The sequence below is a fragment of the Nomascus leucogenys genome, chromosome 8 (genome assembly GCF_006542625.1).
Source record: "Nomascus leucogenys isolate Asia chromosome 8, Asia_NLE_v1, whole genome shotgun sequence".
NCBI lineage: Eukaryota > Metazoa > Chordata > Mammalia > Primates > Hylobatidae > Nomascus > Nomascus leucogenys.
Genome location: NC_044388.1, coordinates 4855842 through 4880138, shown reverse-complemented (window position 1 = coordinate 4880138; position 24297 = coordinate 4855842). Strand labels below are relative to the sequence as shown.

General features: G+C 37.4%; 1 protein-coding gene across 3 annotated transcripts in view; it reads right to left on the bottom strand.

The window, feature by feature from the left end:
- PLSCR4 (phospholipid scramblase 4) overlaps window positions 1-24297 on the bottom strand; it is a 69209-nt gene that overhangs the window by 19296 nt on the left and 25616 nt on the right. For 2 of the 3 annotated variants that reach the window (XM_003265357.4, XM_003265356.4), the window contains exons 2-3: window positions 16364-16391; window positions 15114-15224 (exon numbers count right to left, since the gene is read on the bottom strand). In XM_003265357.4, coding sequence (XP_003265405.2) covers window positions 15114-15224; window positions 16364-16370 — 118 coding nt within the window. In that variant the 5' untranslated portion in view covers window positions 16371-16391. Of the gene's footprint in view, window positions 1-15113; window positions 15225-16363; window positions 16392-18040; window positions 18086-24297 lie in introns of all 3 variants that reach the window. The other variant, XM_030816694.1, reaches the window with a different exon arrangement.

The window sequence follows — 24297 nt, the reverse complement described above, 5'->3', positions numbered from 1 at the left end:
ATTTTTTGTCGGTTGGTTGTGCTTTAGAGTGTCACATATCTAAGAAACTACTGCCTAATCCAAGGACATAAATACTTACATCTATATCTTGTAAAAGTTTTATAGTTTTCACTCTTAGACACAGGTCTTTCAAACACATAGATCTTTGATTCATTTAGAGTTTTTGTGTTTAGGGTGAGACACAGTTTCAAATCATTCTTTTGTATGTTGATATTGTCTCAGATCCTTTGTTGAAAAGAATATTCTTTCCCTATTGAACTATTTTGACATGCTTGTCAAAAATCAGTTGGCCACAGATGTTTGGGTTTATTTCTTAGACTCTCAATTCTATCTCACTGGTCTGTATGTCTATCTTTATGCCAGTACTGTGGTATTGACTTCTGTAGCTTTATAGTAAATTGGAAATTGGGAATTGTGAGTCCTCCAATTTTTTTTTTCAAGATTGTTTAGGCTATTCTGAATCCTTTACATTTCCATACGTATTTGAGGAATAGCCTGTCAATTTAAAAAATTCCACTGTGATAAGAATTGTGTTGAATCTGTAGATCAATTTAAGGAGCTTTTCCATTTAACAATATTTACTTTTCAAATCTGTAAAATGCCTTTCCACTTACGTAGTCTTCTTTAATTTCCTTCAACAATGCTTTATAGTTTTCAATATGAAATATATTTTACTCCTTTTATTAAAGTTACTTCTGAGTATGTTATTTTTAATGTTATTGTATGTGGAATTATAATTTTAATTTCTTTTTACATTGTTCATTGTTAATATATAGAAATACTTTTGGATTTCTGTATTATGATCTTATATCCTAACACACTGCTGAACTTATTTATTGTGCTGTTTGTGGGTATATATGGGGTTTTGTTTTTTTTTTAGACAGGGTCTCAGTCTGTCACCCAGGCTGAAGTACAGTAGTATGATCATAGTTCACTGCAGTCTCAAATCCCTGAACTCAATCGATCCTTCCACCCTAGCTTCCAAGTAACTGGGACTACAGGAGTACAGGAGCATACCACTGCACCCAACTTAGACTTTTTACATATATAGGATCATGTCTTCTGCCAACGGAGATGGTTTTGTTTCTTTCTTTCAATCTGGATGAATTTTCTTTCCTTTTCTTGACTAATTGCTCTGGCTAGAACTTCCAGTACAATGCTGAATAGAAGTGGCAAAAAAGATACCCTGTCTCATTCTTGATCTTAGATGAAATGAACGTTTTCAGTCTTTACTCCTAAATATAATTTTTGGTGTGAGTTTTTCCATAGGTACTCGTTTATCAGATTCAGGGAGTTCCTCCTATTTCTAGTTTCTTAAGTGTTTTTATCATGCAGAATGTTGTATTTTGTCAAGTGTGATTTCTGTGCTTACTGATGTGGTCATGTGGTGTTTGTACTATATTCTATTAATAAAGTAGATACATTGATATGTTTTAATATGATATTTAATATGATAAACCAATCTTTCATCCATGGGATAAATCCCACTTGGTCATGGTGTTTAATCCTTTTTTATGTTCCTAAATCTGGTTTGCTAGTAATTTGTTGAGCAAGTCTGATTCTATATTTATTAGGGATATGATCTTTAGTTTTCTTTTCTTGTAATATCTATGTTAGATTTTGCCAATTGGGTAATACTGGCCTCTAGAATTAGCTAGGAAGAATTCACCATTCTTTCATTTCCATGGAAGACATTGTACGTGACTGGTAATAAAACGAACTTCATGCAGGAGGGAGCCAAGATGGCGGAATAGGAACAGCTCCAGTCTACAGCTCCCAGCGTGAGCGACGCAGAAGACGGGTGATTTCTGCATTTCCATCTGAGGTACCAGGTTCATCTCACTAGGGAGTGCCAAACAGTGGGTGCAGGACAGTCGGTGCAGCGCACCATGCGCGAGCTGAGCCGAAGCAGGGCGAGGCATTGTCTCACTCGGGAAGCGCAAGGGGTCAGGGAGTTCCCTTTCCTAGTCAAAGAAAGGGGTGAAAGACGGCACCTGGAAACTCGGGTCACTCCCACCCTAATACTGCGCTTTTCCAATGGGCTTGGAAAACGGCACACCAGGAGATTGTGTCCCGCACCTGGCTTGGAGGGTCCTACGCCCACGGAGTCTCGCTGATTGCTAGCACAGCAGTCTAAAATCAAACTGCAAGGCGGCAGCGAGACTGGGGGAGGGGCACCTGCCATTGCCCAGGCTTGCTTAGGTAAACAAAGCAGCCAGGAAGCTCGAACTGGGTGGAGCCCAACACAGCTCAAGGAGACCTGCCTGCCTCCGTAGGCTCCACCTCTGGGGGCAGGGCACAGACAAACAAAAAGACAGAAGTAATCTCTGCAGACTTAAATGTCCCTGTCTAACAGCTTTGAAGAGAGTAGTGGTTCTCCCAGCACGCAGCTGGAGATCTGAGAACAGGCAGACTGCCTCCTAAAGTGGGTCCCTGACCCCTGAGCAGCCTAACTGGGAGGCACCCCCCAGTAGGGACAGACTGACACCTCACTCGGCCGGGTACTCCTCTGAGACAAAACTTCCTGAGGAACGATCAGACAGCTGAATTTGTGGTTCACAAAAATCCGCTGTTCTGCAGCCACTGCTGCTGACACCCAGCCAAACAGGGTCTGGAGTGGACCTCTAGCAAACTCCAACAGACCTGCAGCTGAGGGTCCTGTCTGGTAGAAGGAAAACTAACAAAAAGAAAGGGCGTCCACACCAAAAACCCATCTGTACATCACCATCATCAAAGACCAAAAGTAGAAAAAACTACAAAGATGGAGAGAAAACAGAGCAGAAAAACTGGAAACTCTAAAAAGCAGAGTGCCTCTCCTCCTCCAAAGGAACGCAGTTCCTCACCAGCAACGGAACAAAGCTGGATGGAGAATGACTTTGACAAGTTGAGAGAAGAAGGCTTCAGACGATCAAACTACTCTGAGCTACAGGAGGAAATTCAAACCAATGGCAAAGAAGTTAAAAACTTTGAAAAAAAAATTAGACAAATGTATAACTAAAATGACCAATGCAGAGAAGTGCTTAAAGGAGCCGATGGAGCTGAAAGCCAAGTTTCGAGAACTACATGAAGAATACAGAAGCCTCAGCAGCCGATGCGATCAACTGGAAGAAAGGGTATCAGTGATGGAAGATGAATGAAATGAAGTGAGAAGGGAAGTTTAGAGAAAAAAGAATAAAAAGAAACGAACAAAGCCTCCAAGAAATATGGGACTATGTGAAAAGACCAAACCTATGTCTGATTGGTGTACCTGAAAGTGACGGGGAGAATGGAACCAATTTGGAAAACACTCTGCAAGATATTATCCAGGAGACCTTCCCCAATCTAGCAAGGCAGGCCAACATTCAGATTCAGGAAATACAGAGAAGGCCACAAAGATACTCCTCGAGAAGAGCAACTCCAAGACACATAATTGTCAGATTCACCAAAGTTGAAATGAAGGAAAAAATGTTAAGGGCAGCCAGAGAGAAAGGTCGGGTTACCCACAAAGGGAAGCCCATCAGACTAACAGCTGATCTCTCGGCACAAACTCTACAAGCCAGAAGAGAGTGGGGGCCAATATTCAACATTCTTAAAGAAAAGAATTTTCAACCCAGAATTTCATATCCAGCCAAACTAAGCTGCATAAGTGAAGGAGAAATAAAATACTTTACAGACAAGCAAATGCTGAGTGATTCTGTCACCACCAGGCCTGCCCTAAAAGAGCTCCTGAAGGAAGCACCAAACATGGAAAGGAACAACCGGTACCAGCCACTGCAAAAACATGCCAAATTGTAAAGACCATCGAGGCTAGGAAGAAACTGCATCAACTAACGAGCAAAATAACCAGCTAACATCATAATGACAGGATCAGATTCACACTAACAATATTAACTTTAAATGTAAATGGGATAAATGCTCCAATTGAAAGACACAGACTGGCAAATTGGATAAGGAGTCAAGACCCATCAGTGTGCTGTATTCAGGAAACCCATCTCACGTGCAGAGACACACATAGACTTAAAATAAAGGGATGGAGGAAGATCTACCAAGCAAATGGAAAACAAAAAAAGGCAGGGGTTGCAATCCTAGTCTCTGTTAAAATAGACTTTAAACCAACAAAGATCAAAAGAGACAAAGAAGGCCATTACATAATGGTAAAGGGATCAATTCAACAAGAAGAGCTAACTATCCTAAATATATATGCACCCAATACAGGAGCACCCAGATTCATAAAGCAAGTCCTGAGTGACCTACAAAGAGACTTAGATTCCCACACAATAATAATGGGAGATTTTAACACCCCACTGTCAACATTAGACAGATCAACGAGACAGAAAGTTAACAAGGATACCCAGGAATTGAACTCAGCTCTGCACCAAGCGGACCTAATAGACATCTACAGAACTCTCCACCCCAAATCAACAGAATATACATTTTTTTCAGTACCACACCACACCTATTCCAAAACTGACCACATAGTTGGAAGTAAAGCTCTCCTCAGCAAATGTAAAAGAACAGAAATTATAACAAACTGTCTCTCAGACCACAGTGCAATCAAACTACAACCCAGGATTAAGAAACTCACTCAAAACCGCTCAACTACATGGAAACTGAACAACCTGCTCCTGAATGACTACTGGGTACCTAATGAAATGAAGGCAGAAATAAAGATTTTTTTTGAAACCAATGAGAACGAAGACACAACATACCAGAATCTCTGGGACACATTCAAAGCAGTGTGTAGAGGGAAATTTATAGCACTAAATGCCCACTAGAGAAAGCAGGAAAGATCCAAAATTGACACCCTAACATCACAATTAAAAGAACTAGAAAAGCAAGAGCAAACACATTCAAAAGCTAGCAGAAGGCAAGAAATAACTAAAATCAGAGCAGAACTGAAAGAAACAGAGACACAAAAAACCCTTCAAAAAATTAATGAATCCAGGAGCTGGTTTTTTGAGAAGATCAACAAAATTGATAGACTGCTAGCAAGACTAATAAAGAAGAAAAGAGAGAAGAATCAAATAGATGCAATAAAAAATGAAAAAGGGGATATCACCACTGATCCCACAGAAATACAAACTACCATCAGACAATACTACAAACACCTCTACGCAAAGAAACTAGAAAATCTAGAAGAAATGGATAAATTCCTCAAGACATACACCCTCCCAAGACTAAACCAGGAAGAAGTTGAATCTCTGAATAGACCAATAACAGGCCCTGAAATTGTGGCAATAATCAATAGCTTATCAACCAAAAAGAGTCCAGGACCTGATGGATTCACAGCCGAATTCTACCAGAGGTACAAGGAGGAACTGGTACCATTCCTTCTGAAACTATTCCAATCAACAGAAAAAGAGGGAATCCTCCCTAACTCATTTTATGAGGCCAGCATCGTCCTGATACCAAAGCCTGGCAGAGACATAACCAAAAAAGAGAATTTCAGACCAATATCCTTGATGAACATTGATGCAAAAATCCTCAGTAAAATACTGGCAAACCGAATCCAGCAGCATATCAAAAAGCTTATCCACCATGATCAAGTGGGCTTCATCCCTGGGATGCAAGACTGGTTCAACATAAGCAAATCAATAAATGTAATCCAGCATATAAACAGAACCAAAGACAAAAACCACATGATTATCTCAATAGATGCAGAAAAGGCCTTTGACAAAATTCAACAGCCCTTCATGGTAAAAACTCTCAATAAATTAGGTATTGACGCGACGTATCTCAAAATAATAAGAGCTATCTATGACAAACCCACAGCCAATATCATACTGAATGGGCAAAAACTGGAAGCATTCCCTTTGATAACTGGCACAAGACAGGGATGCCCTCTCTCACCACTCCTATTCAACATAGTGTTGGAAGTTCTGGCCAGGGCAATCAGGCAGGAGAAGGAAATAAAGGGTATTCAATTAGGAAAAGAGGAAGTCAAATTGTCCCTGTTTGCAGATGACATGATTGTATATCTAGAAAGCCCCATTGTCTCAGCCCAAAATCTCCTTAAGCTGATCAGCAACTTCAGCAAAGTCTCAGGATACAAAATCAATGTTCAAAAATCACAAGCATTCTTGTACACCAATAACAGACAAACAGAGAGCCAAATCATGAGTGAACTCCCATTCACAATTGCTTCAAAGAGAATAAAATACCTAGGAATCCAACTTACAAGGGACGTGAAGGACCTCTTCAAGGAGAACTACAAACCACTGCTCAATGAAATAAAAGAGGATACAAACAAATGGAAGAACATTCCATGCTCATGGGTTGGAAGAATCAATATTGTGAAAATGGCCATACTGCCCAAGGTAATTTATAGATTCAATGCCAATCCCATCAAGCTACCTATGACTGTCTTCACAGAATTGGAAAAAACTACTTTAAAGTTCATATGGAACCAAAAAAGAGCCCACATCACCAAGTCAATCCTAAGCCAAAAGAACAAAGCTGGAGACATCACGCTACCTGACATCAAACTATACTACAAGGCTACAGTAACCAAACCAGCATGGTACTGGTACCAAAACAGAGACATAGATCAATGGAACAGAACAGAGCCCTCAGAAATAATGCCGCATATCTACAACTATCTGATCTTTGACAAACCTGACAAAAACAAGCAATGGGATAAGGATTCCCTATTGAATAAATGGTGCTGGGAAAACTGGCTAGCCATATGTAGAAAGCTGAAACTGGATCCCTTCCTTACACCTTATACAAAAATTAATTCAAGATGGATTAAAGACTTACATGTTAGACCTAAAACCATAAAAACCCTAGAAGAAAACCTAGGCAATACCATTCAGGACATAGGCATGGGCAAGGACTTCATGTCTAAAACACCAAAAGCAATGGCAACAAAAGCCAAAATTGACAAATGGGATCTAATTAAACTAAAGAGCTTCTGCACAGCAAAAGAAACTACCATCAGGGTGAACAGGCAACCTCCAAAATGGGAGAAAATTTTCGCAACCTACTCATCTGACAAAGAGCTACTATCCAGAATCTACAAGGAACTCAAACAAATTTACAAGAAAAAAACAAACAACCCCATCAAAAAGTGGGCGAAGGACATGAACAGACATTTCTCAAAAGAAGACATTTATGCAGCCAAAAAACACATGAAAAGATGCTCATCATCACTGGCCATCAGAGAAATGCAAATCAAAACCACAATGAGATACCATCTCACACCAGTTAGAATGGCCATCATTAAAAAGTCAGAAAACAACAGGTGCTGGAGAGGATGTGGAGAAATAGGAACACTTTTACACTGTTGGTGGGACTGTAAACTAGTTCAACCATTGTGGAAGTCAGTGTGGCGATTCCTCGGGGATCTAGAACTAGAAATACCATTTGACCCAGCCATCCCATTACTGGGTATATACCCAAAGGACTATAAATCATGCTGCTATAAAGACACATGCACATGTATGTTTATTGCGGCACTATTCACAATAGCAAAGAGTTGGAACCAACCCAAATATCCAACAACGATAGACTGGATTAAGAAAATGTGGCACATATACACCATGGAATACTATGCAGCCATAAAAAATGATGAGTTCATGTCCTTTGTAGGGACATAGATGAAACTGGAAACCATCATTCTTAGTAAACTATGGCAAGGACAAAAAAGCAAACACCACATGTTCTCACTCATAGGTGGGAATTGAACAACGAGAACACATGGACACAGGAAGGGGAATATCACACTCCGGGGACTGTTGTGGGGTTGGGGGAGGGGGGAGGGACAGCATTAGGAGATATACCTAATGCTAAATGACGAGTTAATGGGTGCAGCACACCAACATGGCACATGGATACATATGTAGCAAACCTGCACATTGTGCCATGTACCCTAAAACTTAAAGTATAATAATAATAATAATAAAAAAATCCTTCATGCAGCATTTAGTAAAATTTCCTTTTTTTTTTTTTTTTTTTGTGATGTAGTCTCAACTGTCACCCAGGCTGGAGTACAGTGGTGTGATCTTTGCTTACTGCAACTTCTGCATCCTGGGATCAAGCCATTCTCCTGTCTCAGCTTCCCATGTAGCTGGGATTACAGGCACCTGTCGGCTAATTTTTGTATTTTTAGTAGAGATGGGATTTCGCCATGTTGGTCAGGCTGGTCTCAAATTCCTGACCTCAGGTGATCCACCTGCCTCGGATTCCCCAAGTACTGAGATTACAGGCATGAGCCACCGCACCCGGCCAAAATTCACTATTGAAGCCATTTGGGGCTTAGCTTTATTTTGTGGAAAAGTTTTAAATGACTAATTTAATCTCTTTACTTGTTATATAAGTCTGTTAAAGTTTCTGTTTCTTCTTGAGTCAATTTCAATTGTTTGTATCTTTCTAGGAACTTGTCCATTCGTCTAGGTTTCCTATTGGCATACAATAAATTGTACATACAATTGTTCATATTATTCCCTTAAGATAATTTTCAATTTCTCTATGGTAAAAGCCTCACTTTCATTCCTGATTTTAGTAATTTGAGGTGTTTTATTTTTATTTTTGGTTAGTTTGACTTAAGGTTTCTTAATTTTGTTGATGCTCTCGAACAAATTTTTGGTTTTGTTGATTTTGTTTATTGTTCTTTTTTCTATTTCATTTATTTCTGCTCTCATCTTTATTATTTCCTACCTCTTGGCTTGGTTATTCCTTAAGGTGGAAAGTTTGATTACTGATTTGATATCTTCCTTTTTTTTAATGGACGTATTTATAGCTATAAATTTTCCTCTAAGCACTTCTTCAGCTATATCTCATATGTTTTGGTATACTGTGTTTTGTTTTCATTCATCTCAAAGTACGTTCTAATTTCCCTGTGTGTGATTTTTTTTTTTTGCCCCTACTGTCATTTAAAAGTATTCTTCTACCACTAGGGTAGAAGAATATACTCTACATCATTTTAATTGTTTTAAATTTGTTGAGACTTGTTTCACGACCTAACCACAATACAGTAGAATGCCATATGTTTCAAGAAGAATGTGTATTATGCTGTTGTTGGGTAGAGTGTTCTATTATGCTATTATGTCTAGAGTGTCTGTTGTAGATTGTCTGTTGTGCCCAGTTTGGTTTATAGTGTTGTTCAGATCTTCTGTGTCCTTTTTGATGTTCTGCTTAGCTGTTCTATCTATTATTGTAAGTGGGGTATAACAGTCTCCAACTATTATTTATTGTATTATCTATTTCACCCTTCAATTCTACCAGTTTTACTTCATATATTTTGGAGCATTGTTTTTATGTGTATATATGAATATACTTGTTCTGTCTTCTTGATGACTGACATTTTTATTATTATAAAATGACCATCATCTCTAGTAATAATTTTTTTCTCAAAGTATATTTTGTCTGATATTTCCTCAATTCTTATCAACTACTAAGTTTGAGAAACTGTTTTGATACAGCATTTTACAAACTGAAGATATATTCATAGAGTATTAAAATCAATTTAATAATTCAAATATTAATTTTTGAAAATATAGTCAACTAGAGAAGAATAAAATAGAAAATATGAAACTGTATTATTAGTATACTATATACTCACTTTATATTCAGTATTGTCTGGTGAAACTCGTGTTACTTATATATAAATATATTGAATATATACGTATGCATTGTTCACTATGTGTTATATTAGATTATCATCAAGAATATTTGAAAGCCAATGATTTAAAGATCCTTTTATTTAACTAATATAACGACAGCAAAGATTCTATTCTGAAATGAAAAAGATGGAATCAACGTTGCAGCACTGCAATGTATAATCATATAAATTCTTGTTTTTACTATGGTTGACGATTTGTCTCTGTAGATTTCCACCTTGAAGACAAAAATAATTTTTACCTAAATATAGGTTAAACTGTAGTTTCCTTCTGAAAATTACTGCTTTTCCTTGTAATGTGTGTATATGCATGTATACGTATTTTTTTGTGTATCTGCCCAAAAATTGTTGGATTTTCAGTCCAGATGACAGCTGAAAGATGTTAGAAGCTGAGATTCACCTCATGTCCAGATAAGTGTGCAAAAATGAACAAGGCTAGAACAGTAGAAGCCCAATTTGGGCTGTGTTGTTAAAGCTCCACAAATGGTGTTATGTTTCCCTAAGTAAACTCAGTTTTGGGAACTGTAGGTCTATAGGACTAGTGAATTTTCTGTCTTTTGTAATCAAAGAGCAATGCCACATAGCTTTGTAGGGAAGGGATTGACATCTCCTGAAAAATGTAGACAGTCCTGGCTGGGCGCCGTGGCTCACGCCTGTAATCCCAACATTTTAGGAGGCCGAGGCGAGTGGATCACCTGAGGTCAGGCGTTTGAGACCAGCTTGGCCAACATGGTGAAACCCCATCGCTACTGAAAATACAAAATTATCCGGGCGTGGTGGTGCATGCCTGTAATCCCAGCTATTCTGAAGGCTGATGCAGGAGAATCATTTAGAACCTGGGAGGCGGAGGTTACAGTGAGCCGAGATTGCACCACTGTACTCCAGCCTGGGCAACAGAGTAACATTCTGTTTCAAAAACAAACAAACAACAAACAAAAATGTAGACAGTCCCATAGGCAGCCAGTTTTTGAAAAGGTCACTCTTGCATAATGAAAAATTCACTTAAATGTGATAAGGTGGAGATTATGGTCTCTCTCAGAGCCCCCAAATAACTGGGTCCTGGATACCACCCAGATCTGGAAGAAAGTCCTGTTAGAGAAAGCTATGTTGATTAAAGAAAAAAAAAAGAAAGAAAGATAATAACTAAAACTTATTGAGCTCTCATCATATTCCAGCCCTTACTCTAACAACATTACAAGTACTAAATCTTGTAATCTTTACATCAACCCTATATAGTAGATACTATTATTATCCTTAATTTATAGAGAAGAAAACTGAGGCATAAGGAGGTTAAGTAACTTGGTGAAAGTCATTAGCTGACGTATCAGGAGTAGAATTAGAATTCCAGCATTCTGACTGCAGAAATGTCCTTAAATACATCATGCTAATACTCCCCATAGATCAGAGGCAAGGAAGAAGAGCACCCTAGGCGTGATTCTATGGAGGGCTTTGGGCCTATACACTGGATTGGCATCTCTAGCTAGCAGCTATTTTTAAGCCCTTAAGTTCCACCCTTTCACCTCCATGGGACATCATGGGGCAATGCAGTAGTCTGGGGTCAACCAATACTGCGAAAGCCAGTCGCCTTTGAAGGTGATGAAGTCTAAGACATTTTGGTTACTCATAAAAATGCCACTCATAATAGTCATGAATCATGAAATTCTCCTAATACTATCTGAAAACAAGGCCACGAGATAAATCCAAGATTCTTTTATCTATGAAATATTCTTCAAGCCCATTTCAAGGACCAGCTTCTATGCTTGCTGCTAGAAATATAAGACAGAAAGACATACAAATGCATGCCTGTCTCCAAGGGCAGCAAGTTCTGGGGAGGCTACAAAGACGTGTAAGGAAAGGTGAATAGTTGTCACGAAGCAAGTAATTGACATAATCGTAGGTAGATGCATAGTGTGTTAAGGGATTAGACAGGAGGAGTACCTAACCTACGCAGAGAAGGTATACTACGATATAGGTGCCAACACACTAGACCTAGCCAGCGTCTCCATGATGGGGAAAGGTTTTACAGGCAAATGGACAAGAACAAGCAGGTGCATAGAGGAGGCTCACTACTGCAGGACAAACTGCTGTGTGTGGAGATTTAGCAGACAAGGCTAGAAAGACAGGATGGAGTGAAGATTATGAAAGACCTTGAACTTTATGCCAATCAAGTGGAAGGTAAAGTGATTCGTTTTACATTTAGAATTCTTTATATATGAGGTCAGATTAGGCAGGAAGTACTTGCAAGGGTCTGGCTAGAAGGCAAGGAAGGCTGATTTTGGTGAAAGGAGCAGAGAGTGGAGAAATGGTAATTGACATTTAAGATACAACATTGACTTTGAAGTGGACTGGATATGAGAAAAGATTCTCAAGTTTCTGGCTTGGGATGCTACAGGCCTCTAGTGTATGGAAAGAATGGAGAAAGAAAATAGAGTTTAGAAGCAAGATAACAAAGTTGGGCTGGTGATCGTTGAGTTTGAGATTCAATGGTCTTTCACGAGAAGCAGTCTATAGGTGGTTGGAAGTGCAAGTTTAGAGACTATCAGATTGATATAATCTGTGGATATGTATTTCATAAGTGATGAAGGAAAAGGAAACCTTCAGTATTAACAAGATCACTTAGAAGAGTGTGTAAAAGGAAGGGTGACTGGGAGAGGAGAGAGGAGGAGATGGGGAAGGGCAGGGAAAACCAGGGGAGTAGACCAAATAATTCTGAGAACAGCAGTTTTCAAGAGTAGGGACACAGTTTTTGACAAAAACTGAGAGTAGGCAGACTTAAGGGAAAATAATGGTAACAGGAAGCAATGTCAAATGAGAGTTAAGTGAGAAAAAAAGTATAATGTATTTGGAAAAAAGTGAAGGAAAGTATGTATTTAAGTTTGTCATGAAGAATATACTTTAATTCCTTTAAGAATTGTATTTAAGAGTACCCAAATTGGACTAGAAATCAGATATCCACACCTTCTTTTTTTAACTATTATTAAAAATAACAATGTAACTGAAAATCATATGAATTATCTTAAGAATATTAATCATTATATCACTTCAATGAGTTAATGATTAATTCACCATGTACTTTTAATATAAAAGCACCTCATGCTATAAAACTTGAAGATCAATAAATCAGAAAAAAATTGCCATTTAGATTTTGAGGCTATTCGTATAGAGATTATATTTTTTAAATTAAATTTATATTTATTTTAAAATTAAATACATATTTATGTAATTGAACGATTTTTGTTATAAGTATGTGTTATCCAGAGATAAAAGAAGGAAAACATATGATCAAATTATATGTGGGAAATTGGTATATTATACTTTCTTCTAAGCTTTGAAGTTTTCATAAGAGTTCTGATTGCTTCTGCAGGAAAACAAAGCAAAACAAAACAAAACATGTTTAACTTTGTGTAACTGTAGCACCTCAGACTTACGTAAACAAAGACCTCTGTTATGAAGCGTTGTCCTACCGATGCTGTTGTAAGAAACACTGCCTGATAGGATTGGAATTTTCTTAGTTATTTTGAACATCATGAAATCATGCCATTTTCTCTTTAAATATACTAAATATAACAAAGGTTTCTTTATTAACTATTCTCTTAAATAAGAATAGTGGATAAAAGTATTTTCTGTGGGAACACATATCCAACACTATAATGCAAATTGAAATTACGTGAAGAAATTTGGATAAATTCATTAACACTACATAATTCAAGTACAGATTTCAAGATTCTTAATTTGACTCGTGACAATTTTTGTCAGTCTTCGTAAGTTTACAGTCCAGCCACCAGGTGGCGATCAAAGCGAAATTTTGCTATATTTTATAACTGAAAATTCATTAGTTGTGTGGTCTGCACTATAATATTTTTACAACTTATCTTGTCATTTAATTTGAAGGATGTAGCCTACTCTCTTGCTGAATTATTGATATAAAGAAGAACAGACATATGCTTTATCAGAACATGATGTATAACCAAGGTTTTTCTCAGAAATGGTGAAGTTTCTGTTCTAGTAGGGTCTAGGTTTTTGGATATAGAGTAATTGGTAAATATAAGATAGATCTTGTATATCATGTTGGAAGTCACTGAAGTGACATATAGAGAAACTACAGATAAAGCATGATTATAATTTAATAATTTAATTTTTAATACCTTAGATTTAGGAAAGGTACGCTATTAATGCAGTATGTTATAATGCATTTTATCCTCATAACACACATACACATTAGGAAAAGAGAAAAAAGGAAATCCTGATGCTTTCAGAAAACACTGTAGGTGCAGAAGCCACCTGACCTGCATGGATCATGTGCCTAGAGCCAAAAAAAACCTTTGGCCAGGCATGGTGGCTCACACCTGTAATCCCAGCACTTTGGGAGGCTGAGGCAGGTGGATCACCTGAGGTCGGGACTTCAAGACCAGCCTGACCAACATGGAAAAACCCTGTCTCTGCTGAAAAATAAAATAAAATAAAATAAAAAATAAAAAACAAAAATTAGCCGGGCGTGGTGGCGCATGCCTGTGATCCCAGCTATTCCGAAGGCTGATGCAGGAGAATCACTTGAACCTGGGAGGTGGAGGTTGTGGTGAGCCGAGATCGCACTATTGCACTCTAGCCTGGGCAACAAGACCGAAACTCCGTCTCAAAAAAAAAAAAAAAAAAAAACAACTTTTGCCATTATCTTGTACATATCAGGGTTTCTTTTCCCCCTTCAGAGCATAACGCAATGGTTTCTACTTCTAAATATACACTTAAATATATATTTTAAAGAAATATTACTACAGTGTCTACATCATTATGTAAGTCATAAAATGTGTTAAAAGACAATACTAACTGAAACTATTTCCTTGGCCAAAAGTCAGGGAATTTTTAATTTTTAAAATTTTAAACTTGGCCAAATTGTTTTCTAACAATCATAATATCTCAAATTCACACTAGCACTGTATAAGTATTCATTTTCCCAAGACATCACCAGTAGTGCACTCAGACATACAAAAATATTTGCCAGAAAGACAAGCTCCTTAATCAGCACCCACGGCCATTCAACTTCCATTTCTCTGCACATCTGCCATGTGTCTCATGCATGCCTCATACCAGATTTTCACGACCCTGTACTTATGGACATATGATTCTTTCTGCTAAGGATAGTCCTTTCCCCCTTTCCTTTGCTTGTGAAATTTTTATCATGACAGCAAAACTTGACCTCCTTAGTCAGGGCTTTCCTCAAATCCCTGGCAATGTCAAATACTGTCTTCTGTGTCCTTACAACACTCTCTTCATGTCTCCATACAGAATGGAGAGAATGTCATCAATATTTGCACAATTTCCATCTAAAAGCCTGTAAATCCTATGGCTACAGGAATATATTCTAACTGACATATAGTAAACTATGTGGCACCCTATCGGCATCCAATATTTATTTACTTATTAAATCAGTCAATTAATTTGATAACTTAAAAAGCAATTTTAATCATTAGTATGGTTTTTAGGAAAGGAGAGTATCTTTTATGAATATTTAACCCACCTGGTAAAAAATTAGAATTGTATTCAGGAGGAGCATCAGGCCTTGGATCTGGTTGTTTTGTTTGATTTTCCATTTCACCTGCAGGCTGTTCAGCGGCTGTGGGTACCACATCTTCAGGGGAAGAGAGGGAACATGACTTACAAAGGAAACAATAATATAATGACAAAATGTATTATTTTTTCTTTCTTATTGGAATGCACCAGGAAATATAATGAACTGGAAAATACACTCCTATATTTCTTAAAGAAAGAATCATATATTGGACACTATCTATTAATAAATTTCATGAATTTCATGAATTTTCAAACTTAACATAGATTTAAAAATAGAACTAGACAATTACATTGTGCTTGTGATCAAAGCAATGAGCTTTCATACTAGTGGTTCAACTGCCCCGATGCTAACTGCTATCTACAAATTCCTGGCATAATAGCAAAAATTATTTTTCCCATTACATAATACGGAGAACACAAGCATTTATAGAGTGAAGTTGATTTTTTTCCTAATTATTTTTGGAAAGTGCTGTCTAAAAAGATTCACAATATAACACCATAAACACATAATGGTTTAATAAACAGTGGTGTCACACACAACTGAATTAGCCATAGTTTAGTCTACATCTCCAGTGACTCACATTTTCACTGTATTCTTTCTAAAAGCAACCTAGGTCACAGTAATTGCTGCAAGGGAGGTACTGAAGTCAGTTTCATGATGTTGTACCTTGTCTTCTTAATGAGATTAGAGACTAATTTCTCTCTGGGCTTACTACAAAAAACAGCTGAGTTTCCCAAACAACCAGTTGACTTTTATCTCCTAGCAAACAAAAATCCCATAAATGTGGTTTTTCTCTCTTTATGTAAGTTACTGGAAAATACAAGGCCTACTTTCACCCTCCTCTACCAAGGCAGGACCTTGCCACAGGCTCTTTATTACTACAACCTCTCTTTGCAGAACTGCTTTCCTCATCTTGCTTTTTTTATTACCTAATTTTCCCCACAAACTTCAAAGATTATTCAGTAGATATGTGCCCCACTGTAAGTCCCTTTTTAATCTTTTTCTGACAATGATAGGAATGTCTATATACATAAATAATAAATATATACATACATATGTATATACACGCAAACACACACATATTCGCCAAATGTTAAAAAAAAATCAAAATGAAATAAAGTCCCCCTTTAGGGAAAATAATCACAAAATTCACATTTGAAAATAAAGCATATTCAAATTTATTCACAAAAACCTACCTGACATTTTGAAGAATTCCAATCAATCCTGAAAAATAAAAAATGTTAATGCCTTTAAAATATATACATAATAAATAGTATTACTACTCAGTGACACAGGTAAGGAATTCTGTAATTTTTTTTAACCTCCAGTTACATTTGTCCCTTCATTAATTCAAAAAGTACTTACTGAGCACCTATTATGTACGAGGCACTAATATAGATGTTGAGAGCACAGCAATGAAGCAGACAGACACTCTGCTGCCTACTGTGCTGCAGTTTATATTGTAGTAGGATGAGATTTAAAAAAACATGTCAAGAAATGTTAAAGTTTAACTTTAGATAGTACAGTTATGAGGAAAACAATGTAACAGGCTTAAGAGAAACAGGGATGGTTAGTTCTAGGAGTTAGGGAAAGCCTGTCTCAGGAAGTGACCTTTGAGCTGTTTGAACTATGAAAAACAAACATCACACTCAATTGTGGGAAGAGAGTTCTAGGAAGATAGGAAATTAGTGCAAAGGGTCAGAGATGGCAGTGAGCTCGGGATACTGAAGGGAGGAAAATAGAAAGTGGTTAGGAGTGACTGGGCCACAGTGAGTGAAGCGAACTGAGGTAAGACATGCAGATAAAGGTCTGATCTCCTCTGAAGGCCACTGCAAGGCATTTGGCATTTTTGGTATTTGGAACTGGGAAGTCTGGAGGATTCAGTCAGTGGGGTGATCAGATCTGACCATACAATGAGACCATACAATGAGAGGAAGAGTAGAAGCAGGGAGCAGTGAGGGATGGCAGGAGCAATCCAGGTGAGAGCTGACACCAGCTTAGATGGGGGAGGTGACACTGCAGAAGGTTAGGAGTGTTCAGAGGCGTGACAGGGTTTGGAAGCAGGGTCTCCAGGAGTCGCTGATGGACTAAGGTAAAGAGAGGAGTGGAAGAGGGTTCTGAGTCATAGCCCAAGGTAACTCGGTTGATGGTGATGCTATTAAAACTAGAGAGGAGGATAATGGGGGAACAGTGGGGATGGAGGAGGGTAAGAACTGAAAGTTTAGACTGGGGCATGTTATGTTTAAGAAGAGAATAAAAGAAGTTAAACATTTAAATTAAAAATATGTATGGGAACATTATGAGAATAACTCAGAGAAGGAGACTAGAAGTTGAGATAAGATTTGAAACAAGTAATGAGGGTAAAGGTAAAATTTTCTGAATTCAATCAGGCAAAAAAAAGTCTATTATTTGAGAAGGGAATTTCAATATATCTGAATTTCTGAGTTCTGAGTAATGACAAATAACAAAAAGAATATCAACAAAGGCTATAATTTACTGAATGCTTATCAAGTGTTAGGCAAAGGGCCCAATGCTTTTCATATATCTCTGACTATAACAACTCTCTAATGTGTAAATGGCCAACCCCGCTAAAGGCGAGTGCTTCTAAATCCTAGGCCTATGTACGTTTCAATATGTGATCATATTTATAAGAATACAGAGTTATTTGTGTTGTCCAAGTGGAGTAAAAAAGTATCAAGCTAGAGTAGGTCAAAAAAGCATTCAAACAACATATGAGTGAGTCACCAGTATGGGCACTGAGCTGACTCAATGAAAATTGCCATGGTATGAGCCAGTATGCAGATTCCCAGCTGAAATGATTGTCTTGCCAAGACGGGTGAAAGTTTAACCAGTCTTGGACCATCTCCACTCACCTCTGGAGCTGGAGTTTGTTGTACGGTGCCCTGTGCGTCTTGAAGCTTAAAAAATATATATAAATACATTTTAAAACATATATATTTATTTTTATATAATATATATTATGTAAAAATGTTTTAAATATATATTTAATATATATTATATACATTTTTACATTTATATTTTAAATATATTAATATTCAAATATAAAATAATACAAATATATAATTATAAATAATATAATATATATTTGTTTATTTATTCTGGGGCATACCACCAAAAAGTCAGACCCAATTCTGGACCAGTCAAAGGAGTTCAAGGAGTTAGTCATATTCCTTAATGACGATAATCCCTACTGTTGAGGAAAATGACTACAGCTTTCTAGAACTTTAGACGCTCCTAGTTATGTACCTGCAAGTGACTCCTGCACATGTACACAGGATATGGACAAGAATGTTCTTGATAACACTATTCATATTAAAAGGAACAAAAACTTGCCTAATGTCCATCAATGGTAGACTGAATAAATAAATTCTGGTACATTCACATGATACAATAGTATACTGTAGTGAAAACAAATTACAGCTGTGCATGTGGACAGAGATGAATCTCAAAATTACAACACAACAGAAAAAGCAAATTACTGGGGAATACATGTAGTATGATTCCATGTAACAATGTTCAGCAGCAGGAATTCTAAACAAAATACTTTATGTGATAAATATATAGAGGAAAGCTTTAAAGAAATGCTAGGGAATTAAAAACACAAAATTTCAGAAAAGGGTTACGTGTAATGAAGCGACGAGGGGTGGCTGTTTAGCTGGGGCCCACAAGGAACCGTAAGTTCCTGCCAATATTAAAATTCTATTAGGGTGATAAGAACAAGGCTAATGTCTTGTCATTCGTTTTTAAAGGGTACGTACAAGTTTAAATATGCATATTTATATGCATGGCATTATTTCACAATAAACAAGAACCATTTGACAGTTATATGTTGAGTGTGACCTTCTTCTAACTAATGGTCTGTTGTTCGATTATATGTTAAGTCTCAGGATTGCAAACTATCAAGGAGCCACAGTGGAAACTAATTACAACAGATTATTAAATGTCTTAGTGAAAAGAGGCCAAATTATTATATCTATCTATCTGTCCACCTATCATCTATCTAGCTATCTATAGTGGCAAACTTTTAACAATTGCTGAATCTCAGTGCAGAAATAAACTTGAATATTAACCATGCCAGGCATTATTAAGCATTCAAATCGAATTCAAGTAATTGAATGATAACTTGAAAAAAAATTAATAAAATTTTAGAAATATTTAAAGTATTACACAGATACTAATCTCAATGAGTTTAAGGAAAAGAAAAATGCCTACATATTGCCTCACAAGTTTCAGATACTCGAAGTCTGTTTACCTTCCATCTCCGTTGCGCTGCTAGTATTTTTTTCTCACCACCCTATATTTTATTCCCTTTCTTATAAAATTTTACAATATAGTTTTAGCCAAAATACTGTGCAAGGCAGGATAATTTCCAGTTGATAGAAGCATGAATGTTGTTAACTTAATCTTCCTTTAATATTCAGTGAATCGCTTCAGATTTCCCTATCACTTAGCAACAGCAAAAAGTGCCTTATCTTGAAAAAATTGATTTTTGGCTTTATATCTGTCAGAAACCAGATTGGAAAACTGAGCTGTGTCTCCAGAACAGGTTAGTATTACAAAGTCTGGAGGGCTGTTAATTGCAGAGGCTTTGCTATTTTCAGGGCATGATATGCATACAGGGGAATCTGGGCTGCCTGGAATGTAATTAAGAGAGAAAGGAGACATGGGCTAGACAGGACAAGGTTGCTGAGATTGAGGTTTGCTGCCTTGCAAAGGCAGCCCTGATATCTTAAATTGCATCCTACAGCAAGAGTGCTGTATCTTATTATATGCTATTACATGGATATCACTGCAGCACCCAACAAACGCAGCTGTGTTAAGAGGCTCGCTTTTCAATTTCACCATTGTAAACAGTGACAAACTCTCAGAACTTGATAAAACCACAAGTTCTAGAACTCACACCAGGGATATTTGGAAATTCAATCACAAAACTCAAAAGGAGGATTAGCTCTTTACAGTAGAGTATTTGCTGGAAGCTGTCCTGGCCTCTCCACAAGGGAGGCTCTGGGCAGTGAGAATCTCCAGGCACAAGGCTTGGAAGCGGCATATGCATTCTAAAACTCTGGGTCCTGTCTGTCTCCAGTGCCTTTAACCCTGAGAGGAGAGAAAAGAAAGCAGGTCAATGAACAATTCCTTCTGCTTCTTAGCAGGGACAAGAAGAATAGCTCGCTCCTGCAAAGTCCCATACCAGCTACCATGACATCCCTTTTGTGTTTATTATGTTAACTGATAGGAGATTATATTCTTTGTCCATCTTAATCTTCCTTTAAGAATACCTGGAGAAAAGCAGAAGATTGCGTGACTATTAAATAGTGTATTCCAGCACACTTCAGAGAGTATGGACAGTGGTCCAGAGTGTGGGTTCAAATCTCAGGTCTTTCTCTGATGGCTGTGTAATCCTGAATGACTGTTTGGTTCTTAGGTTATCCTGTTAATCATGGGGATGACGATGGCTGGATCAACCTTGTAGAAATACTGTGAAGACTAAAATAATTACATTTGTATAGCACTTAAAACAGTGCCTGCCATATAAAAAATCCTCAATAAACTTGCATTATTACTACTATTTCACTAGTAAGACATACTAACTGATGAAGAGACCAAGAATAAATGTGTGTGTTTAACAGCAGTATTTTTAAAAAGCTGTCTGCCAGTCAGCAACTCAGCATGTATTACTGAGCATCCGTATGTAAGATTCTACTCTGGGATCTGAGCTGACACCACTAATTCCCATCTTCTATATCCAGTAATGTTCTAGCAAATGGGATTTCATGAGCACTGTTTGTAATGAATTTCAAAGTGGAAGGGGTGGGGAGAAAAAAAAATGGAGATGTTTTTCCTATTTGCAGCTAAATGAAAGACAAATGAGTTAGGGTACACCTTAAGAGGCTAAAAAATTTGCTTTCAGTTCAGGATAGTGACATTACTTATATTATTCAGATGATGGATGTATCTTGTAGTAAACTTTTAAAAGATCAGAAAATTAAGATTATATTAATGACATATTCCAAAAATTAAAAGAATATGGTGTTCATTCTATCAACATATAAATATTGAGGTTTTTAAAAATAACTTTGTACTATGAAAATTGAATATTTGTCTATATTAGTATAGTACTTCATGGTATAAGATGCAACTGAGCTAATATATGTATGAGTGATTAGAAGTAATAAAACATTTTATTTATAAGAAAGTCTTTATGAAACTAAAAAATATAAATATTATTTAAATGTTTAAATTTTATAAACCCTCTAATATATCACAAGTATCTAGGCTGGGTGAATATAAGTGCTAATAGGTCTAAGAAAGTGCATACACCTTGCTTTAAAAAGAGGTATCTACTAAACGTTGCTAAATGTCTGATGTACTAATTATTTTCTTCTATCTCCATAGAAAGTGATAGCTAATCAATTTTAGTTGTTACATGTAACTCAGTATTGCATAAAAGAGAATTATTCTGGTCTTTGCCCTGGGTTCCGGGAAAGCAATTTCTAAACTCTTAGAATTTGCAAGTAATAGCAGTGTTTCTGTTTTCCTTGGTGGGCCCTTGGACCATACCTGAGATTTTGCTAAGGTGACAACATAATAGGGAGGCCGATCATGCCAGAAAGAATCATGATGTGATTATAGAGAATTGGAGCTTTGAGTAACATCATATTTGCCTGACCTCCAGGGAGGTGGGGGGCCTTGAGACTGAGTTCAATCCATGAAGCCAATAATTCAAGTAATCATGCCAGTGTAATGAAATCCCAATACAAAACCTGACTCTAGTTAGCTTCCTGGTTGGTAAACACATCAATGTGCTGGGAATGTGATGAATCCTAAACCCACAGAGAGAAGGCATGAAAGCCTTGTGTTCATGACCCTCCTAGGCCTCACCCTATGCATCTCCACAACTGACTAGTCCTGATTTTTATCATTTTATTTTTATTTATTTTTTATTTATTTATTTATTTATTTTTGAGACGGAGTCTCACTCTGTCACCCAGGCTGGAGTGCAGTGGTGCAATCTCGGCTCACTGCAAGCTCCGCCTCCCGGGTTCACGCCATTCTCCTGCCTCAGCCTCCCAAGTAGCTGGGACTACAGGTGCCCGCCACCACGCCCGGCTAATTTTTTGTATATTTAGTAGAGATGGGGTTTCACTGTGTTAGCCAGGATGGTCTCGATCTCCTGACCTCGTGATCTGCCCGCCTCAGCCTCCCAAAGTGCTGGGATTACAGGCGTGAGCCACTGCGCCCGGCCAATTTTTATCCTTTATAATAAAATGTTAGTTGTAAGTAGAGCACTTTCTTGAGTTCTGTGAGTCATTCTAGGAAATGATCACACCTGAGGGGTTGATGGGAACATCTGAATTTGTAGCTAGTTGGTCAGAAGTGTGGGTGGCCTGTAGATCTGCAAACCTGTCTGAAGTGAAGGCAGTCTTGTTAGGAAGTAGGCCCCTAAGCCTGTGGAGTTGCAAACTCTGGGTGTTTAGAGTCAGACTGAATTGCAATACTGTACTTTGATTGCTAAAAAATAATAATAGTAATTGTGTAATGGTTACAATGGTACACACACATACACACATATTTCTGATTACAAAAGCAATATGTTTTCATTTTTAGAAAATCAAGAAATAAAAGTATAAAAATGTGACTATACCCTTAATTCAACTTTCTCAAAATAACTATTCTTAAAATTTTGGTGGATTTCCTGTGTGTGCCTGTGCAGGTTTACGTTTCTATGTGTATGCATGCAGGGATAATAATAAAAATTCTTAAAAACATATTGTGAACTGATCACATTCCTCCCTGGAAAGTGGCCCAAGGGGAGATCATATTTATGAAAGGGAGTGTTGGGGTCTTTGCCATCCTACTATGGCCCAACAAAGTCACTGGATCGAAAAGGAAATACTATTGTCTCTTTGTTGCTTGGAGGTGTTGCTGTGTAACAGAGAGAGCAAGGAGGAGGAGAAGAGGTGGGACAGTGGAGAGGGAGCCAGGTCCTAGTAAGGAGAGGGAAAGGAGAGGGACAGGAGGAAGAAAATGCGCAGCAGTAAAAGAGTAAACAGTTTTAAAGAGGTAAGAACCTTAAAGAGAATTAAATTGGATGGACGCTTCAGCTAGAAGATAAGCTCCATAAAGGAAGAAATTTAAGACATGTTTTAATGGTGTAGTCCTTTGTTATTATTTTTCCTTTCTTAACTTTTATTTTAGGTTCAGGGTGAACAAGTGCAGGTTTGTAACATGGCTAAATTACTTGTCAATGGGGTTTGGTGTACAAATGACTTCATCACCCATGTAATGAGCACAGTAACTGACAGGTAGTTTTTTAACCCTTACCCTCCTCCCACCTTCTGCCCTCAAGAAGGCATTGGTGTCTATTGTTCTCCTCATTGTATCCATGTGTACTCAATGTTTAGCTCCCACTATAAGTGAGAAGATACAGTATTTGGTTTTCTGTTCTTGTGTTAGTTAATTCCCTTAGGATGATGGCCTCTAGCTGCATCCATGTTGCTACATAGGACATGATTCCCTTCTTTTTTAAGGCTGCATAGTATTCCATGGAGTATATGTACCATATATTCTTTATCCAGTACATCACTGATGGGCAACTAGGTTGATTTCATGTTGTTGCTATTGTGCTGCAATGAATATAGAAGTGTATGTATCTTTTTGGTAGAACAATTTATATTCCTTTTGGTATGTACCCAGTAATGGGACTGCTGAGTCAAATGCTAGTTCTGCTTTCAGTTCTATTAGAATCTCCAAACTGCTTTCCATAGTGGATGAACTAATTGACCTTCCCACCAGCAGTATATAAGCATTCCTTTTTCTCTGTAACTTCACCAACATCTATTATTTTCTGATATTTTAATAATAGCCATTCTGACTGGTATGAGATATCATTGTGGTTTTGATTTGCATTTCTCTGATGATTACTGATGTTGACCCTGTTTTCTTATGCTTCTTGACCACGTTTATGTCTTCTTTTAAAAAATGTCTATTCATGACCTTTGCCCATTTTTTAATGGGGTTGTTTTTCACTTGTTGATTTGTTTAAATTCCTTACAGATTCTGAATATTTGACCTTTGTCAGATGTGCAGTTTGTGAATATTTTCTCCTATT